Source organism: Ochotona curzoniae, unplaced genomic scaffold, assembly GCF_017591425.1.
Source record: "Ochotona curzoniae isolate NIBS_2020 unplaced genomic scaffold, NIBS_Ocur_1.0 scaffold_4701, whole genome shotgun sequence".
In the NCBI taxonomy this organism is placed as follows: Eukaryota; Metazoa; Chordata; class Mammalia; order Lagomorpha; family Ochotonidae; genus Ochotona; species Ochotona curzoniae.
Window position 1 is genome coordinate 69005922 of NW_024467122.1, and position 26331 is coordinate 69032252.

Genomic DNA, 26331 nt, shown 5'->3' on the forward strand with positions numbered 1-26331 from the left:
TAAATAAGGCTTTTTGTAAGTGACAAATACGTAATAGGTTCCTGTCCATCTTCTTCCTACTTAATACACTGTTGCATAGCAACAATTTTTTTCTCCAGCTTCTTCTTAGCTGTTAGTCTGAGAGTCTGAAATCTGCACTGGCTTGGTTGAGCTTGGGAATGTTTTTGGTACCAAGGGTGTAAATATCCATTGTAGAAGTCAGTGGCTGTCAGAGTTTTTTTAAGCATTACTGATCGGACACCAATCCAGCCATCCTAAAACAGTGCAAGAGACAAACAGTGAGTAGGCAGTGGTGGCAGAACTGAAAAAAACTAACTACACTTTAGCTCATGACTTATTTATTTTGGACGCAAACCGTTACAACATGCCAAGCTGCAAAAAGCACTGTGGTAGGTCGCATGCGCCATTCCTTGGCTCTGAAGGCTGACTACCAGAGGGAGAGCGAAACCCATCTAACCTAACCCATCTAACCTAACCCATCTAACCTAACGGGGGCAGAACAAGGGGGCGCCATTGGCGGGGTGTTCTTCCATGGCTTTCTGAGTATGTCCACCTGCCCTGCTGTGACTGGACAATGTGACATCATCAACAGGTAGGCAGAACCAGTTTCCTCTTCATCTCTGAAGGCAAAACTGATGCCCAGAGAGGGTGGGTGATTTGTTGAAAGTAGCACAACCCGGTGAGACTCAAACCCACGTGTGCCCACAGTCCCAGCTCTGAGGGCAAACTGCAGGCACGTGGTGTGCGATCACCAGACAGAGGCGTCCAGCCATGCTCCAGAACCCACTGGGCAGATGAAGAGGGGCTGCTGGGGGCGGATGGGCGAAGGGGCTCTGCATCCACAGTCTGTGTAGGCCATGTCAACTCATCACTCTTCTTGAACATTTACAAGACAGCAAGTCGGGGGAGGCAGAATATTTTTCAGGAATATGTCTTGTTACAGCTCAAGTCATTGCACACAGTTCAATGTCTCTCCAAGAACTGCTGGGCAACCAAAGCAGGAGGACTTTTACCCCGTAGTCATTCAGCAGGACACTGGATGTGACTATCTTTTATGTTACCAAACACAACAGCCTGTTAGCTAGACTGCATTACTGAAACAAATTTACAGACACAAATTTTCTTTTAAGAAAGGATTTAAGTTCCTTAACCATCTTTTTTTTTTTAAGATTTTTGAAAAATTTATTTTTATTGGAAAGTGAGATATACACAGAGGAGGAGAGACAGAGAGGAAGATCTTCTACATGCTGATTCACTCCTCAAGTGACCGCAACGGCCGGTGCTGCACTAGTGCGAAGCCAGGAGCCTCTTCCAGGTTTCTCCCACGTGGGTGCAGGGTCCCAAGGCTTTGGGCCGTCCTCCACTGCTTTCCCAGGCCATAAGCTGGATGGGAAGCGGGGCCACCAGAATTAGAACTGGCACCCATATGGGATCCTAGCGTGTTTAAGGCAAGGACTTTAGCCTCTAGGCTACTGCACTGGGCCCTCCTCAATCTTCTTTCCCTGACCAAGTGACAATAAGGCCTTGGCACAATAGCAAGAGAATCTCACAAAGCTTTGCTAAGGATTTCAGTATTTCTTAAGAAAAGTAAGCTGTCTACTGCCCAATCAGAAGGACAAGCAGCAATTACGTGAAGCCTGAACTAGATAATGATACAAATGATAAATTCAGGGTCCAGCATGGTAGCCTAGTAGCTAAAGTCCTTGGAGCCTTGCATGTACCGGGATTCCATATAGGTGCCAGTTCATATCCTGCCTGTTGCATTTCTCTTCCATCCCCCTTCATGTGGCCTGGGAAAGCAGCAGAGGACAGCTCAAAGCCTTGGGACTCTGCACCTACATGGGAGACCCAGAAGAAGCTCCTGGCTTTGGATCAGCTCAGTTTGGGCCATTTTGGCAACTTGGGGAGTGAGCCAGCAGATGGAAGATGTTTCTATCTCTCCTTCTCTCTGTAAATCTGAGTTTTCAATAAAAACAAATCTTTACAAAAAATGATAAAATCAGTAAAAATCAGTATGGTAATTTCAAACTAAAGGAAAATGTACCTTGCAACAAACCAGCAACATCTGTGACTGCTTGTGGTATATAACGGAACCTGGAGTAACAGTCTGTTCTGTTAGTTTGGGATCTGAAGAATGAGGGCGCGGGGAGAGAGAATGAAAAATAATAATTATGCAATTTCTTGGTATTTTCTCAAAAAAGAAAAAGGTAACATTTTGAGAAGCAGTGTGTTCATACTGGAAAGGATGTATTTGCTGATCTCCTACTTTATAATCATGCTTTAAAAAAAAAATTATTTCCGGGGCCAGCACATTGACTTAACTGGTTACTCCTCCTTCTGCAAGAACTGGGATACCTTATTATGGGTACTGCTTTGAGTCCCAACTGTTCCACTTCCCATCCAGCTCTCTGCTTATGACTTGGCAAAGTAGTAGAGATGACCCAAGACCTCGGGACCCTGTGGCCACATGGGAGACCTGGAAGAAGCCCCTGGTTTCTGATCAGCTCAGCTCCACCCATTGTGCTCATTTATGGAGTGAACCAGCAGATAGAAGATCTTTCTATCTTTCCTTCTCTCTACAAACCCGCCTTTCCAATGAAAACATTGGGAACACAGAATTCAGAGAGCCATGCAGTTCCCTGGCCTAGATTCTCACTGAGCTGCCTGAACATTTTCATCGTGATATTTATCAGAAAGAAACTAACCGAGTCAGTTTTTACTCCCTGAACACATTACTGTACCACATCACAGACTTTAAACAGAAGCGAATTCGGCCTGCCTCCTAGGTTCCAATGATGATTACGACAGTTCATGTGAATAGACTTTGTAAGGAGCAAGAGAAGTGAATGTAAACTATTATCATCACTGAACAGAATTAAAAATAATTCGTATCTTTTTTTTAAGTAAATGTATAAAATGAACACAATTTTAAATAGATGGCAGTGAGAACATCTTCAACGTTAGTTATTCAGTTAGTACCAGCAAGGACCGAACTGTCCACTTCTACCAAATCCAGAAGTTTAATGGTGTTTTCCATCCAGAGTGTCTGCAACGGAATCTGCAAATAAAATACACGAAGGGTTCATAATGGAGTATTTTCAATCTGTAAGTCTTGCTATTTTGTGTTAATCTGGTCTGACTTTTCTCCCAGTTACAGAGGAACTGGGAACTTGGTCGTTAAACTTACGACACACAACATAAGCATGGTCCTCTCTCAGTTTCTCCAGGGTTTATAAGACCTTAAACATTATTTTTAAAACAGTGTTTTAAAAACACTTTATTAATATTTCCAATTTAAATATATATTTATAAAAAATTCAAGCACTACAGCACTGATGTTAAAAACCATCTCTTAGAAAGTGATATTCTGTAACCAATATTTTGAATATTATTACAAAAATCTATAACAAAGTTTTACAAAGATCTTATACTTTACATTGGCCACAGACAATTTTTCATTACTTCTTTCTATTTCACTCTGTATATGCAGTATATATTTCAGTTTTTTAAGATGCATATTCCAGTTTTTTTTTCAATTTCTTGATATTATAAAGTGTTACTGATCGGTTTTTTAGATGTATCTTTGAGCACTATGCATTTCTGGAAAATAGTTTTTGTGTGTGGTTTTAGGTGGAATGTCTGGGTTACAGACTTACATAAGGAATCTATTGCTGACTATTAGTGAGGCAAGTCAACTTGTCACATATCTTGAAGATTTACTTATTTATTTTGCTTTATCAGCTGATATATTTCTTTGATTTTATTTAATTGTATACGTGAAGACCAAGGGTGTTTTCTTAGTTATAAAGCAATCTTAAAAAAACCCCTCTATTCAACCAAAACACTATGTCTTGTCATGTTTCATAAACAGTCTAGTAAATACTAACAGGTTTCTTGTACATATTATTCCAGCTCTGGAATAGTCTGATCACATTTTCATAACTAGCCAGTCAATTCACTTTTACCAACCACAAAAATTAAAAAGACATGCTGTCTGTAAATTCATTTGCTATCTTAAAGCTTTCAAATCAAAGAGAAAATATTTACATCTCAAGCACAAAATCAAAAATTGTTGGCCTCTAAAAATCAATGACTTATATGATCATGAATTTTTCTTTCTTTCCTTCTTTTTTTTTAACCAATTCATTATATCTATTCAACATGTGCATCACTGGTACTTACTAAACCTTATCAATGCTTGCATGTTCTGTTGGGTTCATTTTGCTTTGTTGCTTCTTAAGAAGTTACCTGAATCTGTTCTCAGAAAAGGATCAGGATTTTTGGAAAACCAACGCAGCTACAGTGTTTCCAGATCTGCCACCAAAGCTGAAGGTAGGGGTTGGCAGTCCTTCAACAAGTTCAAATCCTTCGCTGAATTCACTACGTAACTATTCCTTGGTCCAATTACAGAGTTTATTAGGAAAAAGCCTTTTGCTTCTAACACCCTGGAGAAGGAGTTCACAAGTTCACAAATTGCTTCCTCTTGTCAACTGCATTGTCAGGATTAAGGCTTATGGCATCAAAAGTCCCTTTGTTGATACAAATTTGAAATCCAGACAGCTTTGTGGAAAGATTCAAAAAGTCTTCCACCTTTAATTTGATGTTAGATAACCCTTCTTTCTCTAGGATATTTATAGAAAGCTGAACTGCCAAGGGAGAGTAATCAATTCCAGTAATATTACTGAAACCAAATTTTGCAAGTTCAACCAGGAAGACACCATTTCCAGTTCCAACATCCAGCACTGAAGCATCCAATAGAACCTTCCGTTTCTGCATCCACCTTAGCAGTCGGTCATGCTCTCTTCTCCAAAGCAGATTTCTCCTGTATCCCCACATTCCCGGAAAGTCTGTAGTTCTCTCTCAGACAGCATCCCAATGCTCTCTGGTCTCCAAAGCGGACAGGCCGAAGCCATCCTCAGTGGGACTGTGTGCCCCAGCCCGCGCCGTGGCCTCCCCGCTGCCGCTGCCATCGTCAGCACCCCAACTCATCTCCAAGAGTTATTTATTTTTATTGGAAAGGCAGATTTGCAGAGAGAAGGAGGGACAGGGAGAAAGATTCAACAAACAGTGGCTCACTCCTCAAGTGGTTACAACAGCCAGAGTTGAGCCAATCTGAAGCAAGGAGCTTCTTCCGGGTCACCCATTGCAAGTGCAGGGTCCCAAGGCTTTGGGCCATCTTTGACTGCTTTCCCAGGCTACAGGCAGGGAGCTGCATGGGACGTTTAGCAGCTGGGACATGAACTGGTGCCTATATGGGATCCTGGCACATGCAAGGTAAGGATTTAGCCAATGAGCCATCGTGTCAGGCCCACCCTTTGCATATATCTTACCAACTTTTTCATATCTTAATAATTTGCAAAGATCTTTTTATATTTAAGATAGTAGCTTTTTAACTCATGTATGTGTTATGAATATTTTTCCTAATCTGTTGACTTAATTTTAGTGTCAGTCATTCATTTCCATGTTTAAATTTTTTTCCTTTTTTTTTAAAAGATATATTTATTTAGTTCTTTAAGAGGCAGAGGGAATGAGAGATAAACACAGAGAGGGAGATCTTCCATCTCTGGTTCATTCCAAAGCTAGGATCTGCCAAAGCTAGGAGCCAGGTACTCCGTCATGGTCTCCTACACAGGAGGCAGTGACTGAAGTACCTGGGCCATTAGCCACTAGCTTCCCAAGTGCGTTAGCAGGAAGCTAGATTGAAAGTGGAGCAGCTAGGACTGGAATGGACATTTCCATATGGAATATAGGCATCTCAACTGGTACCTCAACCTGCTGTGCCACATACCAACCCCTTCAAAAGATCCTGGAATGGTGTGGACCAAAAAAGCCACATATTTTTAACTGAGAATAGTAAGTATGCAGAACACACATTCAGAACATGCAGCTCTCGTGCTTGAGTGGGGATCCCACGTGCTCATCAGAGCATTCAGAAAGGAAGATGATGGCAAGGACTTAATGTCAGTGTGCACCATCAGTACTGCTATGCCTGCGTGGACTTAAATATCTCCTTTGATCCTGGCAGCCGAGAACACGGCTAGTGACCCCACGGGAGAGGTGTGAGAACATACAGAGAACACGGAGGGCTTGCCGAGCAGCCCTGGGAATCAGTCCCCACCCTGTCTCTCAGAGCAGCGCTCCCAGTCTCCAACAGCACAGAGTGCTTCTTGCCCAACAGGAAAGTGGAGCTGCAGAAGACAGAGATGTGGAGAGGCCCCTGAGCTGTGGCCTGCACTGCATCTCAGGACGCTGCCCACTATCTCCGCATGGAAGTCTTCCAAGTGTCTCAAACACAACATGGCTCAAATCCCATGAGCTTAAGCATCAGCCTGTCCCCACACCTAAGACAACCTCCAGTTTATCTATCGTGTTATTCTATTTTCATTTTCATCAAAGAACGTTCACTTTTTTTTCTTCTTCATTGGCTTATTTGTCGTCTGTCTTCCCACACCACCTCTATCTGCAGTCCCTACTGTACTAGCTGACACATTAACAGGCTGTCAGCACCAGTTCTGCTTCTGAAAAGATGAATAACAAACAGCAGCTGTCACTGAATGCGTGCTTGCGCTCCACCAGATATCACAGGAGCTGCTTCAGGCATACTCCCCCAGCCCTTATCTTCCCACCAACAGACTCAAGCTCAGGGGTCAAGTACCTTGCCCGAGTTCCCCAAGTCACAAAGTCCCCAGAGGGGCAGAGACAAGAGGGAACCCCACCCTGTCTGCCTCGGAAGTCCCTGTTTCCTGATGCCACTTGGCTGTCGCCAGAAAAGTACACCATTTGCTCTCAGACACGTCTTGTTCAAAGCTGACTCTGACTCAGTACCTAGCAATGGGACCTTGAGCACAACTTGGTAATAGTTCACGGAGTATCTGTGTCAGGCCTCAACTTATCCAACTTTAAAACTGGATAACAACAACATGTGCCTGGCCTGACAGCGTAGTTGTTAAAGTCCTCGCCTTGCACGCACCGGGATCCCATATGGGTGCCGGTTCTAATCCCAACAGCCCTGTTTCCAATCCAGCTCCCTGCTTGTGGCCTAGGAAAGCAGTTGAGGACGGCCCAAAGACTTGGGACCCTGCACCCGTGTGGGAGACCCGGAAGAGGCTCCTGGCTTCGGATTGGCAATTATCGGCTGTTGAGGTCACTCGGGGAGTGAATCATCGGACGGAAGATCTTTCTCTCTGTCTCTCCTCCTCTTTGTATATCCGCCTTTCCAATAAAAGTAAATAAATCTTAAAAAAAAAATAAAATAACAACAACATGAGGCTGCACTAAAGAATCTGGTATGGTGAGGATATCCCAAAGCAATCTCCTATTTTACCCAACATCAGTGTAAGAAGTTAGTTATGCATTAAAAAACACGTTTAGTAAACCCAGAGTGTCAATAGCATAAGCTACCAAAATGAAAAATTCCTACAAACTTATCAATGAAACGAGAATTTATCTTTGATATTTTAACCAGCTATTATGTTTATTTTGTGTGTCATATGTGGATATCAATTAATTGGGAATCTGACTATAAAAAATTGCCCAGGGGCCTGACACGGTAGCCTAGTGGCTAAAAGTACTTGCCTTGCATGTGCCAGGATCCCATATGGGTGCAAGTTCGTGTCCTGGAAGCCTCCCTTCCCTTCCAGCTCCCTGCTTGTGGCCTGGGAAGGTGGTGGAGGACAGCCCAAAGACTTGGGGGACCTGCACCCATGTGGGAGATCTGGAAGAGGCTCCTGGCTCCTGGCTCATCTCCGGCTGGTGCAGCCACTTGGGGAGTGAACCAGTGGATGGAAGATCTTCCTCTCTGTCTCTCTGTAAGTCTGACTTTCAAAGAAAAAGAAATAAATCTTTTCCAAAAAATGGCTAAAGGCAGAAAGACATACTGCAAAAAGCTTTGGATTAGGAGTTGGGAAACTTAACATTTGTTACTTAGTGACTGGGTACTCCTAAGTTAGTAACCTCATTTCTATTTCCCTGGTCTATGAAATGGGATAATTAAACGAGGTTATATATAACTGAAGATATGAACTCAAAGGCTGCTATAAAAATTAAAGTTTAGACAATATGTAAAAGAAAAAAAACCTTGATGTTTTCTAGGTTTGATTCACAAGATTCATCCCCAAACACATTCAAAAAGCAAATAAAATGCAAATAAAATCCAGTAAGATAAAACTATAACCTGAATCTTCCAACTTACTATGTTTCCAATGGCACGGTAAAGTCTGAATACTTGCGCTGAAGTTTGTTCTTCCCATTTGACACAGCTGGTGCCAGCAGATACCTTAGGAGCTAGAAGACAAAGCCATGAGTGAGGATGACCATCAGGTTCAATGCCATGAACTGATAAAAACTGATGCTCAGTAAGAGACTCAAGAGAATTTAATATTCTTCCATTGAACACATATGTTCAAAACTTTCCATAATATAAAAATAAACCGAATAAGCACTAAAAGAAAACATGAGTAGAAATTGCCCTTCTAACTATGACTGAAGGCCAAGAAACAATTAAAGATGGATATTTTGTACAGCATAAAAATCAACTTTCTTAAAAAGAATATATGCATTTGTTTGAAAGGCAGAATTAGAGAGACAGAGAGATCTTTCATCTGCTGGTTCATTCTGCTGGCTACAATGGGGAGAGCTGGGCCAGGCCAAGGCCAGGAGTCTGATACTCCATCCAGGTCTCAAGCAGGTGGCAAGGACCCAACGCTCTGCTGCTTTCCCAGGCACATTACCAGGGAGACGGATCAGAAATGGAGCAGCTGGGATACAAAGCGGCACCCACTTGGGATGCTGGCATCACAGGCAGCAGCTTAACCTACAGAATCACAATGCTGGCCCCCAAATATACTTTTTAATAAGACAAAAGGAAAGTTAGATTTCAAATTTCAATTTGTATCACAGAAGGCTAATTTTTCTACTATATAAACTAATCCTAGAAACTGAGAAGATCAAAACCCAACAGAAAACCGGGCAAAAGATATCACACTTCTGGAAGAGAAAGAAATGTAAATAGTCTTTAAACACAGGAAAGGATCCTATACATCCTCCACAGGAGTAGCACTCTTTAGAACTACTCTAAAGATACAAGCTCTTACTTACAAATTAGGAAACAGCATATGCAAAAAATTATTTCTAGAATTATTTTCTGAAGTAGCAAAAGATAGGAAACAACCCAATGCTTATCAGTGGGGCCCTGCAGGGGCACAGCTGGCTAGGCTGCCACCTGCAGTGCCAGCATCCCATAACAGAGCTGGTTCCAGTCCTGCTGCTCCACTTCTGATACAACTTCCTGCTAATGTGCCTCGAGGGCAGTGGATGACTGTCCAAGGACTCAGGCCCCTGCTGCCCAAGTCTGGGACACAGTTCCTGACGCCTAGTTTCTGCCTGGCTCAGCCTTGAGTTTGTGGGTATTGGGGAGTGATCAGGTGGATGAAAGATCTCTGTCTCTTCCCATCACTCTTCTTTCCACATTAAATAAATCTTTTTGAAAGAAATAGAGGCCCTGTTAAACAAATCCATATCATCCACATCACTAAGAACTGTGCTACCACGAAAAAGGAAAGAACAGGGTCTGGCACAATGGCTCAAATTAGTCAATTCTCCCCTTGCAAGCACTGAAATCCTGTATGGGTGTCAATTTGTGTTCTAACTGCTCCCCTTCCCACCCAGCTCCCTGCTGTGGCCTGGGAAAGCAGTAGAGGATGGCCAAGGTCCTTGAGATCCTATAACCACAAGAGAGACCTGGAAGAAGCTTCTGGTTCCTGTCTTTAGATTGGCTCAACTCCGGCTATTGTGGACATTTGGAGAATGAACTAACATGTGGAGAATATTTTTCTCTGTAGATCTGTCTTTCCAATAAAATAAATAAATCTTTTTTTTTTTCTTTAGAAGGAAATAATAGGGCCCGGCGCGGTGGCACAGTGGTTAAGGTCCTCGCCTTGCACGCCCGGGATCCCATATGGGCGCCGGTTCTAATCCCGGCAGCCCCGCTTCCCTTCCAGCTCCCTGCCTGTGGCCCGGGAAAGCAGTGGAGGACGGCCCAAAGCTTTGGGACCCTGCACCCACGTGGGAGACCCGGAAAAGGCTCCTGGCTTCGGATCGGCATAGCATCGACCGTTGCGCTCACTTGGGGAGTGAATCATTGGACGGTAGATCTTCCTCTCTGTCTCTCCTCTCAGTATATCTGCCTTTCCAATAAAAATAAATAAATCTTTAAAAAAAAAAAAAAGAAGGAAATAATAAACTCTTTCCATGAACTGGACATGACCTTCAAGACAAACTGTTGAGTGTAGCGGAAAAGGTGAAGAATAAATTGTATGGTAGCTTTTGTAAAAAAAAAAAAAAAAAAAAAGGAAAAATAAAGATATATGTATTTTTGCTTATTCTGGAAAAAGTGAACACAGCAAACTAAATGCAAAACTAATAAAAACGGTGTCCTATGACATGCAGGGATGTGGGACTGGATGAGACAGGGATGGAAGCAGGACCTCCAGGCTTTTGTAAATGCTTTGAACTTCAAAACACTTATGCGCTTTATACGGTCAAAAAGTAAAAAATCAATCAGGAAATACAGCAATCATCAAAACAGAAAACAAACTGAAACAAAGTTAACTCTGTATCAAACTAGGTAACTGAGCTACAAGGAAACAATAATTATGGCTATAAACTGTAAACATTGTAACCTTACTGTGTGACCTTGGTAGTACAGATCTTAAGGTCCAAAACCAAAGAACAATAAGCAAGCAACCAAAAAAACATCAAGGAAATTCTAAATCTTTTCGGTGGTTTTTTTTTGTGCTGTATTATAATACAGTATTATAATGCTGTATAGAACTAAAATATTGAAGCTATTTTATGCATAGCAAATAAACAGGGATATCTGCACAATGCCAAAGTGTTACCTCATGGGTTACCTGCTAATTGCAAAAGAGAAAACGGGTCTCTTTATACTGGATGAGATGGTGACCGCCATCTCAACGAAGGGATCAAATTCAGCTTCACTAGCTTTGGTGCAAGCTGGTATTGTGGTCTACTATTACGTCACCCTAAGACCGGAGGGGATAGAGGTGAGAGCTCTCTCAATATATCTTTTAAAACAATTTTAGCTTTTGAATCATCATATAGTTTATCTATTCAAGAAGCAAAATTAGTGATCCATGCTGTGATAAAATAGGCACTCTCTAGCTGTGGTGCTGGCATCCGAAATGGCAGCTGGTTCGTGCTTTAGCTGTTCCACCTTCAGTCCAGCTCCCTGCTCATGTGCCTGGGATAGCAGCAGCAGGTGGCCCAATCCTTGGGGTCCTGCTTCTCTGCAGGAGATCCAGATGAAGCTCCTGGCTCCTAGTCTCAAACAGCCCAGCTCTGGCTGTGGATAGCCACCTGGGGAGTGAACAAGTGATGGAAGATCTCTCTCCACCTGTCTTTCCTTCTCTCTGTAAATCTGCCTTTCAAATAAAAACAAATCTTGAAAAATTGAAAGCAAGGTTAAATTATAAAGAAAAAAAATTTAAAACACCCATGGAAATTAAGACCCAAGCTAAACCACACTGGCAAAGTATCAGCTAACCAAGTATCTGGCCTGGATTCTTCAAAAAGTCAGCAACAGAGGGAAAAAAACAGTGGAGGGATTACGCTAAAGAGGCTGAAGAAATAAAACAACTCTTAAACAGTGCAAGCCCCATTCTTTTTTTCAAACCCTAAAGCAGATTTTGACAGGAAAACTTAAATAGGAGCTAGATATTGAACGCTATTAGGAAATTCATTTTTCTTAGAAATGCATGCTAATGTACTTAGAGGCGAGAGGCTGTGATCTCCTCTAAAGGAGAAAGTTAAGCTTACTGCAAACACTAAACAGAGAGAGAGAGAGAGAGAGAGAACAGGGCCAAATTTTGTTAACTGTTGACTTGGCTGAAACTGGTATTTACTACACTAGCCTGTCTAAAGCTCTGCAGGGCACACGTTAAGAGGGAGAGGATGACTCACCAGTCAGTCCCTGGGAAAGGACATACGAGTGGGCGCTCTGTCTTTAGTCAAAACGCAGGGGAAGGGACAGCCAAGGCCCGGCTGTTTGGCCCATCCCCGAGACATCAGCCTGTCTGTGGCCTTCACTCACCGTGTGTCACCCCCTCAGCAGGCTGCTGCCGGCCCTGCTGCAGACTCTCAGGCAGAGTCCTCAGAACTGACAGGAGCTACAGGAAAACGAGATACGTTTAAGGCGAATCGAACAACAGGAGCAGAAATACATTGTAGGTCTGTACTATGAGATGCCCTGTAACTTTAAACAGAGCTGTGGGGCACATTCCGGGGGCAGTAAATCGGCTCTAGGTAAGAGACCCTGGGCCTGCTGCGTGAGCCTTGAGTCACCGCTATGCCTTCCGAGAATGCTGGGCTCCGCCTGGCTGGGAAGACCTGGGTTCGATTGCTCACTTCCCACAGCCCCTCCGTGCAGGAAGGTAGGCAATGAAGCTTTGCAGATGGAGACTGTACTCTATATATAGTCTTGGGGCTCGGGGTTCAAATCCCAGGTCTGCAACCTACCAGCTGTGTCACTGTGAAAAGTTATTTAATTTCTCTTTGGCTTTCTGTGTCATAAATCTGTGAAACAGATGCTAGCAATAACATCTCAAAGGCTAGCTGAGAAGACCAAACAAACAAACAAAAAAACAAAATAAACAGGGTTGGCACACAAGTCAATACCCAATAAAGAGCGGACACTATTGTAAGACCGCTGCCAGGATGAATGGTCAGAATAGAAAGTGCCATACACAATATTTGAGACAATGTTTTTCTGCTGTGTATAAGATCAGTTAGTGTATAGGGAAACATACTATTTTAGTCATTAAGTATTTGTCCAGATCCCACTGTTAGATTCAGTGTGCTGTACACAGCCATGGAGAGAACAAAGATTATCTATAAGGTGGGGTCATTAGCAGAATTCCAGGACACAGAGATGCGAATGCTGGAACCCAGGCATGGAGAGGAGGGGAAAGCTAACAGTCACTCAGGAGCCAGCTGTGGTGCTGTCTGACGGGCAGCCAGTGAGCCCCGGAGGTGTGACCTAACACACCTCACCCCCAAAGGTGACAGCTGCCGGATGGGAAACCTGCCCTGCCCAGAACTCTCCCAAATGCACATGTAATTCCAGACAGTGGCTGAAGTTTTAGGAAGTCAGGGATGAAAACTCCATTCCTCATAGATTTTTTTTTTTTAAGAAGCTTAAAATTTAAGTCCTAGAACTGTTTGCCAAAACTCTGGGGAGGTCTATGAAGCAACTGAAGAGAGGAGGGATGCGGCGGAACCATACCATGCTGGCACCCAGTCTTGACAACACCACTTCTAACTCCTTCGCAGTGCTTTTGGGGGGCACAGGCACAGTTTCCTGCTTGATAATGGGGCCCACGTCAAACCTGGCAAAGAAATCAAAATGTGGGTAATAGCACGATCACTGTTTCTGAGGACAGATGTATCTGTCTACCCACCATAAAGACAGTTCAGTACTGCCCACTAGTGGCGATGCTAGCCATTAGCAACAAGAAATGTGTCAAAGAGGAGCAAAGTATGTCCTGTACTTAGATTTCAAATTACTTTTTTTCCTAGGGTTGCAATCAGAGGTTTAATTACAATTACAAGTAATTCTACCAATAGGTATTATTTTTAAAATCTCTCTTTGTACACAGAAAAAAATATATTTTCTGGGCCAGGCACAGTAGCCTAGTGGCTAAAGTCCTTGCCTTGAACATACCAGATCCCATATAGATGCTGGTTCCTGTCCCAGATGCTCTGCTTCCCACCCAGCTCCCTGCTTGTGGCCTGGGAAAGCAGGAGGGACGGCCTAAAGCCTTGGGATCCTGCACCCACATGGGAGACCGGGAAGAACCTGGCTTTGGCTCAGCTCCGACTGTTATGGCCACTTGGGGAGTCAACCAGCAAATGGAAGATCTTTCTGTCTCTCCTCTACGTAAATTTGTCTTTCCAATAAAAATAAATCTTTACAGAAAAAACAATAGGTATGGCAGAAAAAATGTTTTAGACAATTTATGACCCAGTGACACAAAATATATTCCTTCAAATTTTGGGGGCCATCATTTAAAAACCAAGGCAAAGGGCCAGTGCCATGGCTCAACAGGCTAATTGCTGACATCCCATAGGGGCCCTGCCTGCTCCACTTTCTAGCGCCCTGCTTACGGCCTGGGAAAGCAACAGAGCATGGCCTAAGTCCTTGGGATTCCGCATCTATGCGGGAGACCCTGGCTCCTGGCTTTGGATGGGCTCAGCTCTGGCCATTTTGGCCATCTGGAGAGTGAACCAACGAATGGAAGATCTTTCTCTGTCTCTCTTGCTTTATGTAAATCTGCCTTTCCAATATAAATAAGTAAATCTTGGAGCCCAAGGCCAGCAGAACTGAGATCCCCAACAACCAATACAGAGATTCCTGTCTTGGTTCGGCATCTGGCCCAGTAGTTAAGATGCTGATGAAGACACTTGGGAATTACATCAGAGCCTTGCCCTGAGTCCTACCTCTGGCCCTGGAGGCCAGCTTCCCACAGATGCAGGTGTTGGCTCAAAAAGCTGGATCCTTTCACCCACGTGGGAGACCCGTGTTGAGTCTGCAGCTATTATGGGTATTCGGGGAGGGAACTAGTGGATTAGAGCTTTCTCTGTGTGTCTTCTCTCTCCCTTTATGGCTTTCAAAACAGAAAAAAATAAAACCATCTCATACTTAAGCAGTATTTTTAAGAAAAATACAGATGTGAATATAACTTCAATTAACAAGTTAAAATTTTCACAAGGGCTTTTTCACATGTAAAAAAACTTTTCATATAATTTTACTTATCTGAAAGGCAGAGAAAGAGAGAGAAAAACAGAAAGAGAGAAAGAGAGAGAGATATCTCCCATTTGCTGGTTCATTCCTCAAATGTTTGCAATAGTCGGGGCTGGGTCAGATCGAAGCCAGGAGCCAGGGGACTGGGTCGCCTATATGGGTGTCAGGAACTCAGCTACTTGGACTCTCGCCTGCTAACACAAGACACGGGGCTTATGTCAGAAACCGGGGTGGGAGGGGTTGGGGGGGGTTAGGGGGGATGCATTACAAAAAGCCACGAAGCAGTATGTAGTTGCAGAAGTAAGCACCCCTCCCACTTTTCTCCTGAGATTGCTATCAACATTTAAAATTCCCTCCTCCAAATTCCCAAGAAGACACCCAGTACCTCTTGGGTCTGATCTGCATGATGGTGACTCCGGTGAGTGCGTCTCCGTGAAGCACCGTGTGGATGATAGGGGCTGGCCCCCGCCACCTCGGCAGGCAGCTGGGGTGCACGTTCAGCATGCCGCTGAGGGAGGAAATGCAGAGGTTAGTCAGCCAGCTGCCTTCCCCATTGAGTCCCCGCCACCTCAGCTAACGAGCTGCTTTGCATCATTAGACTTTTCCCCCACATGGCCCAAGGACTGACCACTTCAATCTAATCCAGATCACCCAAAAGGAGAAAGTCAAAGGTCGGCTCAAGGTCTACTCTTTCATCCTAAGAAACCAATGAAACTTAGAAAAAGCTGTTCCACAACAGCTCATGACTTCCAGGGGTTCTTACTCTACAATGCACCTTACAAACGCAGACCGTGCTTAGGGCCACATGATCACCCTCAGTTCACTGAGCTCACATAGAGCATTCTTTTTTTTTTTAGCATTTAATTTTTTTTTAATTTTGACAATCTTTACATAGTTAATTAGGGTAAAAAGGTTCAAGGACTACAGGACAGTGGATAAGACTAGTATTTTTTCCATATTGTTTCCTTCATGTTTAAAGGGGGGTATTTAAGGGAGAAGCCCACCCAATTTCCCACCCTCCCCAGGTCCCGGATGTAGGGCATGCTCTGAGGATCTTGCTCAAGTGGTTTTGATATTTCAACAGTTATGAATCGCTGCCAATCTTGCCACTCCACGCACTATGAGGTCTTCAAAAATCCATTGATCGACATAGTCCATCATAACTGAGATGGTTGGTTGACCTGTTCTGTCTTCTCTCTTTTCTTGGTAAGGGTTCTGAGTCCGGCATTTAGATTAGGAAGATCTCCAAAGAAACTTTGTCTGAGGTGCACATAGAGCATTTTTAAAGTAAGCTTCTAGAATCCCATCTAGCTCCACTCACCTTTGCTGCTTTTCCTAACACACCTCTCTAAGTGTTTTAAATACTAATCTGTACTTAGTTTAACAGTGTCTCTCCACCAGTACAACTAAGCAAATCAGCTGTGTAACACAGGAGCCCCCTGTGTGCAGGGGGCTGTGGACAGAGAAGCAGGCTGGGGATAACAGGTGGGAGGCAAGGTTAAGGTAGAACAGGTAGCCAATGTGGCCCAGCCCAAGTGTGGCCAGAGCCCCAAGTTCATGCAGGCCAACAACAAAGGTCTTTGCCTTTTTCTAAGTGAGATGAAGCAGCAGAGGTTTCCAAGAGGAGGGGTGGGGACCAACTTAGGCTGAGAGGGACTGCTTTGCCGGTGGGCTGGGTAAAAGACTGAGAACAGAAGCCGAGACGCGTTAGCTGGCCATCGCAGGGACACAGGTCGGGGTGACAGCAGTGAAAACCACCAGAGGTTCCAGGCAGGTCCTGATGGCAGAGCCAATCGTTATTTCCTGATGGGCTGGCTGGGTCATGGGATGCATCTAGGGTTTGGAGTTTGGGGCCTACGCAGCTAGAAGCAAGGATGAAGTGTCCCTTCTTGAGATAAGGAGTGAAGGAGGAGCAGATGCTGGGCAGAGGTCAAGAATATAGTCTTGGGTACCTCGGACAGAAGGGGTCTAGGGAATCATCCCAGCAGAGCCAGGAGGGGGCAGCAGGTGGTAGGCAGCTGCAGTCAGAGGAGGTGGGCAGCAGGGACAACCCATCCATGGCATTTAAATACCAGGCCACAGAGAGCCACCAGGAACTTGCGTCAATTCATGCCACAAAGGCACACTTTTATTTTAAAAAAAAAAATGATCACTCAGGTTCAGATTATGACATGGTAAATGCCAGATTCCTTTATCAAAACCCAAGGTCACCCATCTGTATTTCCTCAGAACGCAAACTTACTAGGGAAATTTAAGAATAAGAGCCTCACTCAAAAGTCGGCCAAATGAAGCGACGACTCCCACATCGTAGTCCCCGGAGCCCACGTCCGGCCACTCGTGCACCTGCAGCTGAGTCTGCAGGGCAAACTGCTTCACTGGCAGGCCTCGGGGCGACGGCGAGGGCACCGTGACTACCTCCAGCTTGTCGATGAGGCCTTCCTCCTTGTTCTCCCTAAGTCAGAAAAATCAGGAGAAAAAAAAAAAAAGAGGAACAGCATGAAGGCAAGGACCCAACTTTACGCACTACTATTGAATTATCTTTGGGATGAACTCATGAAGGATTTGGGACCAAATGATTACAACAAACATGGAGGTGGCCATGTGGGCTAGTGGTTAAGATATTTGTATCTTAGGCCAAGAGTACCTGGATTCAAGGGACACTTTTGGCTCCTGACTCCAGTTTCCAGCTAAGGTGCACAAGGGTAGGGTGACAGTCCCAGGAGCTAGGACGCTGCCACCCAAGTGGGAGGCCTGGATTGAGTTCCCAGCCCCAGCCATTGTAGGCATTTGAGGATGCAATCAGTGGATGGGAAATTTTCCTGTCCCTCTCTCATTGCCAATGGAAAACACACACAAGTGGAAGCTTATTTAACCAACTTGAAAAGCCAGGTGCGGCGAGTGGCTACCATTCTAGAGAACTCTAGAAACACAAATGGCATGGACATTTTACACAAGAATAGTACATATACTATTTTGCTTTTTTTTCTTTCCACCTATTAGTGCTACATATATTATTGCAGGAGTCTTTTTTTTGAAAAGATTTATTTATTTTCATTAGAAAGTCAGATATACAGAGAGGAGGAGAGACAGAGAAGATCTTCTGTCCATTGATTTATTCCCCAAGCAGCCACCGATCTGTAACCAGGAGCCCGGAGCCTCTTCCAGGTCTCCCATGTGAATGCAGGGTCCCAAGGTTTTGGGCCGTCCTCGGTCCTCGACTGCTTTCCCAGGCCACAAACAGGGAGCTGGATGGGAAGCAGGGCTGCCGGGACACTAACTGGTGCCCATATGGGATCCTGGTGCATGCAGAGAGGACTTCAGCCTTAAGGCTACCGTGCCAGGCCCAGGAGACTTCTTAAAAAATGGGCAAAACAGGGCTGGTACAGTGCCTCAATAGGCTAATTCTCTCTGTGGTGCCATTATCCCATATGGGCAACAGTTCATGTCCCGCCTCATGGCCTGGGAAAGCAGCAGAAAGAAGACAGCCCAGGTCCTTGGGACCCTGCACCTGCGTGGGAGACTCAGAAAATGTTCCTGGATCCTAGCTTTGGATTTGCTCAGCTCTGGTCATTGCAGCCATTTGGGGAGCAAACCAGCGGATGGAAGATCTTTCTCTCAGTCTTTCCTTTTCTCTGTAAATCTGCTTTTCCGATAAAAATGTTTTTAACAACACTTCTTAAAAGCAAAAACAGAACTACCTTACTTTTTTTTATAACCACAATTGCATAGTATTCAACACACCTTTTGAGGAGCTAGGAGAAATGCAATTCAGGATGGGCCTGCTGGCAAAGCTGCCGCCAACATCAGTCCCTATCCGCCACACCAGTTCTGCAACGACTAAATGTGTACCTAAGATGTCTGCTGTGTACCTTCATTTATTTGAAAACAGCTCTGGTGCCGACCGTGTCCTTTCCACCTCGCACAGTGGACAACACGAAGGAGACACGACCGTCCGTGCAGAACCGAAAGCCCAAAGGGTCCAAACTTGGAGGAGGATCGGAAGTCAGGAGGGAAAGGAAAGCGAGGTCCCACCCTGCTGTGCTGACGACCTTGGGCGGGGTGGCACGGGGTGCAGCCCCGCGGCCCTGCGCTGCACCTGCCGGGGGACCCGACCCGGCGCCCGGCCAGCCCGGCCAGCCCGGCCCAGGTACCTGGCGGCGTGCAGCGCCCGCAGCGTCTCGCGGGCGAAGTGGTCTGTGCCGAAGAACAGCACCCGCCAGGGCGGCTTCTCGCGGACACGAGCTTCCCGGCGGTCTTCTCCGCCGACCCCGGCCAGCGCTCGCCACGGGGGCCGCGGCCTCCGGCTCGCCACTCCGCTGGCCAGGCCGGGCCCCCAGCAGCTCCGCGCCAGGACCCTCATGGCCGCGGCCGGCCACGGCCCACCCCGCGCAGGCGCGCTGCGCCGCTTGAAGTCGCCGGAAGAGAAGGGCGGGGCCCGAGGCCATTGGGGGCGGAGTCACGTCAGGGCGGGAGGGGGTCGCCCGCCTGACTGATCGGAGGCGTGTTCCCGCTGTGTTGCAGCTGGTGAAACAAATTCGCATCTTGTAGAGTGGAAGAACTCCTGCTTGTCGCCTGGGAGGCAGCGCCACAGACGACCTGGGGAGGTCGGCCAGACCCAGGCCTCGGCGCCGCGTGCCAGGGGCAAGGACCGAGGCCGGGGCAGCTGTGAGCAAGCTGTGGGCAAGCTGTTTCCGGGGTCCCGCCACTGCAGGGAGTGCCAGTCCGGGCCCGTCCGCGAGAGGACGCTGCGCACCAGCCTTTTTGGAAAAAAAAAAAAAAACATGCATGCATAAATGAATGAATTCTGCTGTCCGAGGCGTTACCGCCCAGTGCGGGTTCAGTGGATGACCATTGGGCTGGGTGGCCACAGGTGACCCTCTCTTCCACCTGCAGGTTCACTCCCCGAATGGCTGCATCCAGAGCCGAGCTGCTCTGCAGCCAGGAGCTTCTTCCAGGTGACCCACATGGGCAAAGGTTCCAAAGCTTTGGGCCACTTGACGAGTAGACCAGGGGATGGAAGATCTTTCTGTCTCTCTTTCTCTCTGTAAATCTGCCTTTCCAATAATAATAAATAAATCTTTAAAAATGTTACTGCAAGTATCTTGTATTGGTTTACGTTTAAAAAAAAAAATGCTGTGGGACCAGTGCAATGGTTCAACTGGCTAATTCTCCACCTTCAGCCACCAGGATCCCATATGGCTGCTGGTTGGTGTCCTGGCTGCTCCCTTGCCATCCAGCTCCCTGCTTGTGGCCTGGGAAAGCAACAGAGGATGGCCCAAAGCCTTGGGACCCTGCACCCACGTGGAAGACTTGGAAGATGCTCCTAGCCCCTGGCTTCAGGTCCTGGCTCAGCTCTGACATTGCAGTCACTTGAGGAGTGAACCAACAGATGGAAGGGTTTTCTGTCTCTCCTTCTTTCTGTAAATCTGCCTTTCCAATAAAAATAAACAAACCTTTTTAAAAAATCTAGGCTAACAACATTCATCAAAAATGAATTTCCAATGTGAGACTACTTGTGTAGCCTTTCCCCTTACAGTTAGATTGTAATGAAATTTGGAGTAATTCCCAAGTTATGATGGGGTTATCCAACATGTCCTGATTACTACTGGGGCCAATGCTGTGCCTCATGTCCTGTCCCCCTGACTCTGACCCCTCAAGAATGTGCGGGTTGGGATTAGGTGTGCACAGTTCAACACCCAATGCTGACTTGCCAGATTCTTGGGCATTCCTCAGACACATCACTGAGCAGTTTATCCTGAGAATGAAACTCCAGGGAGTGACATTTATGAAAAGGACTACGCTGCAAACAGCTCAGAGAGCCGCAGGGAAAGGCCATAGACTTTGATTTTATTCTACTGTTGGACTCTGATTTGTTGAGTGACTAAAGCAGATATTTAGTTACACTGTAACCAGGAGCAAAGGGTCAAAGACACTGAGAGAATTAAGGATTGTACATAAAGGTCAATGACATCAAAAGTCTCCAGGGCTGAGGGTAGAAGGCGGACGATGCCGGTAATGGCTGCAGAAAGTTCTGGCAAAGACTACTTGCTTTGCCTTGTGTCACATCACTTCCCACCCAAAGTCAATACACTAATATGTTTCCAGCAAAATAGCTGTCTGTTGGAAAGTGTCTGAGAGTGACAATGACTCCCTTTGAACGCCTGGCATCCAAACTACTACAGGATAGAGACCTCAAGGCCCTACTGAAATGAAATGCCAATAACTTTTTACTTACTTACCCTACTTTTTAAAAATTATTATTTTGTATTGAAAAGGCAGATTTACAGAGAGCAGGAGACACAGAAAGATCTTCCATCTACTGGTTCACTCACAAAGGGACTGCAATGGCTGAAACTGAACCAATCTGAAGCCAGGAGCTAGCAGCTGTTTCTGGGTCTCCCACATGGACATAGGATCCCAAGGCCTTAGGCCATCCTCTGCTTTCAGAGGCCACAAGCAGGGAGCTGGGTGTGAAGTGGAATAGCTGGGACTCCAACCGGTGCCCGTATGGGATCCTGACTCTTGCAAAGTGAGGATTTCCCACTGAGCCATCATGCTGGGCCCTTATCCTACTTTTTTTTTTTTTTTTCAAAAAATTTCCTACCTAGTCCCAGCATCTTATGTTTCCTTGCTCTGGTTTTAACACAAAAGCAAGCCCCCAATGCTGGGCATTTATTGCAGCAGTTAAAATGTCATGTGGGGGCCCGGTGCGGTGGCGCAAGTGGTTAAAGGTCCTCGCCTTGCACGCCTGGGATCCCATATGGGCGCCGGTTCTAATCCTGGCAGCCCCGCTTCCCTTCCAGCTCCCTGCTTGTGGCCTGGGAAAGCAGTCGAGGACGGCCCAAAACTTTGGGAACCTGCACCCGCGTGGGAAACCCGGAAGAGGCTCCTGGCTTCGGATCGGCATAGTATCGACCCGTTGCGCTCACTTGGGGAGTGAATCATCGGACGGAAGATCTTCCTCTCTGTCTCTCCTCTCTGTATATCCGCCTTTCCAATAAATAAATAAATAAAATGTCATGTGGGGGGATGGAGGGTGGGGGCTGTAGTGACTCAATGGGGCTAATCCTCTGCTTTGAAGCACCAGCATCCCAATGGGCACTGGTTCATGTCCTGGCTGAGCCACTTGTGATCTCTGCTTCTGGCCTGGAGAAGCAGCAGGGATGGTCCAAAGCCTTAGGACCCTGCACCTGAGTGGGAGACACATGAAGACAGACTCCTGGCTCCTGGCTTTGGATTGGCTTAGCTCCAGCCATTGCAGCCCTTTGGGCAGTGAACTAGTGGATGTAAGATCTCTCTCTTTCATGTAAATCTGCCTTTCAAATAATAGTAATCATAATAAACACTAAATAAAATATCCTTTGGGACACCTGCACCCCATATTGAAGTATCTGACCTTGAGTCCTGGCTGCTTTGCCAGTTCCAGTTTCCTGCTGATGTGCGCCCAGGGAGGCAGCAGTGATAATTCAAGCGTTTGGGACCCTGCCACCCAGAGTAGTACCTGCACCGAGTGCCCCAGTTCCCAACTGCTGCGGGCATTTAGAGAGTGAATCAGCAGGTGTAAGCTTTCTCCATCTTTTTTTTTTTTTTTGCCTCTCCAGTTTGTTAAAAATAATAATAATAATAATAATAATAACAAAACCCTTAGAAGAAACTGATGATTTTGGCCACCAGTCCTGGTGTCAGCTGAGGAGGGATGGCCTGTCCCCAGGGGTGGAACAGCTTGTCTTGGAAATGCAGAGCAGTCAGCTCTCTCTAGAGGTCCTGGCTGGCTGACTGCCTGGCTTGCCTGCATCTGCTGCCTGGGGGTGGAGTTGGTGGGGGGAGATAGGGAAGCAGGAAGAGTCTTGCTGGTTGCCCCCAAGCTCAGGGAGGAACCCTACTTGAGCCCTGAACTCAGAGCTTAAAGTCAGGGGCCAGGACCCCAGACATTCGGTGGGTATTCTCTACTTTTCATCACCCCCACTTCTTTCAGAAAAGAGCTCTCTCTCTTCTCTCCTCTCTTTAACCTTATCTGGTAGAAGAGCTAAGACTGGCTGACCACAGATGAAAATCCACCACGTTTGAAGGGCTTGGCCTTTGTCATGACACACCGGCCCCTCCAGATGATCACTTCTAAAATGCTTTCCCTTTTGACTCCTTTGAGAACCTGTGCGCCTTGACAGGAAGTTTAAGTCTCAAGCTCAAGGGCACACACTGGAGCAGCAGCAAGAACGGGCAGGACCAGTAGCTGGTTCTGCCGCTGGGTTATTCACTTCCATCCAATGACTTGTCACCCAGCATCAGTCACAGCGCAAGTTCTGTTTCTGTAATAAACAGATGCCCCGGTGTTTCTCGTAGCATTCCAGAAGCAGACAGGAAGGCGGTCCATGAGAGGCCATTGGGGGTCCCCGATTCCTTGCACCTTGTGGTTGGGACTAGCAAACATTTGCTGTGAAGGACCAAAGAGGCTTTGAGATCCATGTACCCATTGTCACCGCTCCTGCATTGTGCTGCGGCAGCCACAGATCACATGGAACCAGCACAGTGTGTCCTTTCAAGCTTTTATTTACCAAGAACAGATCAGAGGCTAGCCCAGGCCCAGGGGCCAGCCCTTTAACAAGTCTGCTTACTCCCTAACACCTTTTCCATTGATGTCTTTTTCAAAACTAAACTGCGCAGGTGGAAGTCAGACTATCTTATGGAGAGGGTGACCAGAGGGGACATAACAAGATGGGTGGTTCTGGCAATGTTCCATTTCTCTTTAAAGTTTTTGCTTGTTTGAGATACACAGGGAGAGAGAGCAAAAGAAAGCAAAAAATAAGATAGAGACATCTTCCACCCACTGCTTTCCTCCCCAAGTGGCCACAGCAGCCACATCTGGCCAGTGGAGCCACTACTTGAGCCATCATTCACTGCTTTCCCAGGAGTACTAGCAGGAAGCTGGATTGGAAGCAGAATAGCCTAGACTCAAACTGGTACTCCAATGTGGAATGTGGACTTCCCAAGCAGCAGTTTTACCCACTGCACCATAATACCAGCCCCAAAGCACACTTCTTAAATAATATAGGAGACCCCCTTGGGTGAGGGCATTTAAGCTGAAGCCAGAAGTATTATGAGGAGGCAGATACTCAAATACCAGGGTGGGGAATAAAAAGCCCCCTCACACTCCTCTCTCCTGCTGGCTGTCCTCCTCTCCATTTGCTAGGCAGGGAAATTAGGGACTGAAGAAGTCAGGAAAGTGGGTCTGAAGGAAGGATCGATTGATCCAGAAGTGAGATTTGAAGCAACGAGGCAGGGAGGCTTGGTGGTGAGCGTTCCTCTCTCTGTGTACATTTCCCTCATGGCACTGCTGTCCTGATGATTGGCGCTTGTGGTGCACAGTCTGGCCCCATGGTGTCAGGGATCAGACCTGGGGCTGCTCCTCAGCAGCAGAAACCTGGCCCAGAATGTCCATGGGGCGATGGTGACTGGATGAGCCATGGCGGACAGCAAGAATGAGGAGGCGGAGAGGATCCTGTGTATGGAGGGTCCCAGAGCACCTCCCTTCCATGGCAGACAGGGCGGACTGTGGTAAGGTGAGAGTGGCTCTCCAGATCGCAGCACTACCTCCCCAGAGGCTGTGCGCGGGATGTCCACAGCACTGCAACCCTGTGTCCCATCCAGCCATCATGATTGACCCAAAACGTGAGTAACATGATTCAAGATAGGTCCACTAGAATCCTGTCCCAGGAATATTCAAATGACCAGATAACTCCCTTCTTTCTGCTTCTATGAGTGGGAGCTTGGACTTCCCACAGCCAGGGCCAGCTTCTGGGAGAGGACACCCAAGGAGAAGCTGGGAGAGAGCCAGAGAGAGAACGCACTGAAGATTTTCAAGGCCATGGTTGAGCATCCCCAGCCAAGGTTAATTCTACCCTGAGAACTCACAAATGTCTTCTGTGGCTGAGAAGATTCCTATTGAATTCCTCTTTCATGAAGTCTATCATTTCTCTTGCTCCCCAAAACGTGTTCTGGCTCTGACTGCCTCTCTCACATCTCCACCACCTTCAGCCTGCTCCAGCCACCCGCGTCTCTTGCCTGCCTGGAGGAATGCCCACAGCCTCCCAGGGATCTTTCTGTTCCTCTCGTGCTCCCCTAAATTGTACTCTCCACCCGGCAGGCCAATGACCTTGGACAGACATCGTCTCTGGCCACTTCCTGGCCTCAAACCTGCCGGTGGCTTTGCATGACACATAGGGCAAGATAGCCACACGTTACTCTGCTTCCCACCCCCTCACCCCCGTCTTCCATGCCGGCTCCCCTCATTGCTAGGCTTCAACCGTATGGGCTGCCGTTTAGCTCCTCGTTGTAGCTGCTGTCTCAGGCCTTCTCAGAGCTGGTGCCTCGCTGCTCATGTTTTAGTTCAGAGACACAGCAGTCTTAATCACCATGTTGTTTCAGCTGTTCACAGAAATGACTGTCAGGTGCAGTTATTTGGTTTTTTATTTGTTTATTTGAAAGGCAATGTTACAGAGAAAAAGAGAGAGAAAGAACTTCTGTCCACTGCTTCTTTTTTTTTTTTTTAAGATTTACTTATTCTTATTGCAAAGTCAGATATACAGAGAGAAGGAGAGACAGAGAAGAAGATCTCCCATCCACTGATTCACTCCCTAAGTGGCCACAATGGTCTGAGCTGAGCTGATCTGAAGCCAGGAGCTTCTTCCAGGTCTCCTGCAGGGGTGGAGGGTCCCAAGGCTTTGGGACATCCTCTACTGCTTTCCCAGACCACAAGCAGGGAGATGGATAGGACGCGGGGCCCCCAGGACATGAACTGGTGCCCATATGGGATCCCGGAGCATGCAAGGTGAGGACTTTAACCACTAGGCTACCGTGCCAGACCTTGTCCACTGTTTCAATCCCCAAATAACTGCAATGGCTAAAGCTGGGCTGCCCTGAAGCCAGGAACCAGGAGCTGCTTCTGGGTCTTCCAGGTGGGAGCAGGTGCCCAAGTCCTTGAACCATCCTCTGCTGTTTCCCCAGTGCATTAGCAAAGAGTCAGATTGAAAGTGCAGCATCCAGGACATGAACCTGCGCCTGTAAGTGATGTCAGCACTGCAGACTGCAACATTGCCAGCCACACCACACCTATTGTGCCAATCCCCCGGTTATTTATTGCTTTTATGCTTTTCTGTTGCTTCCCTCCCAAGGAGGACAGGCTCCTCACTTGTCCTGCTCTTTCCGCACCTACACATAAGATGATATTGGATGAGCGAATGAATGCTTGACAGCGTGGTAAGGAACTGCACTTCCAGGCAGCTCCCAGGTTGCCTACTAGAACTCTCCCTCCCTGTACCGTGCTGTCATTCACACTGGTCACCAAGGCTCAACTCCCAGAGGAACGTGGGCTTGATATTCATCCTCACCAATGGGAGCCTCACCCCTTGCTGAGTCAACTTTAGGGGTTTCTAGGCTGCAAGGAGTCAGCATGTAAAAATACATCCAAACTGAATGGCACTGATCTGGTTGGGTCGGTGGGGAACACCTCCCGTCTT

At 46.6% G+C, this 26331-nt stretch overlaps 1 protein-coding gene and 1 pseudogene across 1 annotated transcript; both read right to left on the reverse strand.

Moving 5' to 3' along the window:
• Positions 1–19178, reverse strand: MTFMT (mitochondrial methionyl-tRNA formyltransferase). Its single transcript, XM_040969450.1, has 9 exons — positions 18970–19178; positions 17061–17270; positions 15204–15326; positions 13301–13403; positions 12110–12185; positions 8192–8283; positions 2980–3058; positions 2045–2127; positions 1–254 (listed from the first exon to the last, which is right to left on the reverse strand). Exons 1-9 carry the CDS (start codon positions 19176–19178, stop codon positions 57–59), a joined length of 1173 nt encoding a protein of 390 aa, XP_040825384.1. The 3' UTR covers positions 1–56.
• LOC121149029 lies at positions 4138–4989 on the reverse strand (annotated as a pseudogene).
• Positions 19179–26331: the final 7153 nt, after the last annotated feature.

Coding starts and splice junctions, on each gene's coding strand:
- MTFMT (XM_040969450.1), bottom strand. CDS start 19,178: ATGAGGGTCCTGGCGCGGAGCTGCTGGGGGCCCGGCCTGGCCAGCGGA. Junction 15,327..17,060: donor CTTATTCTTAAATTTCCCTA/GTAAGTTTGCGT, acceptor TTCCTCCCTCAG/CGGCATGCTGAACGTGCACC. Junction 3,059..8,191: donor ACCGTGCCATTGGAAACATA/GTAAGTTGGAAG, acceptor TTTTATTTGCAG/ATTCCGTTGCAGACACTCTG.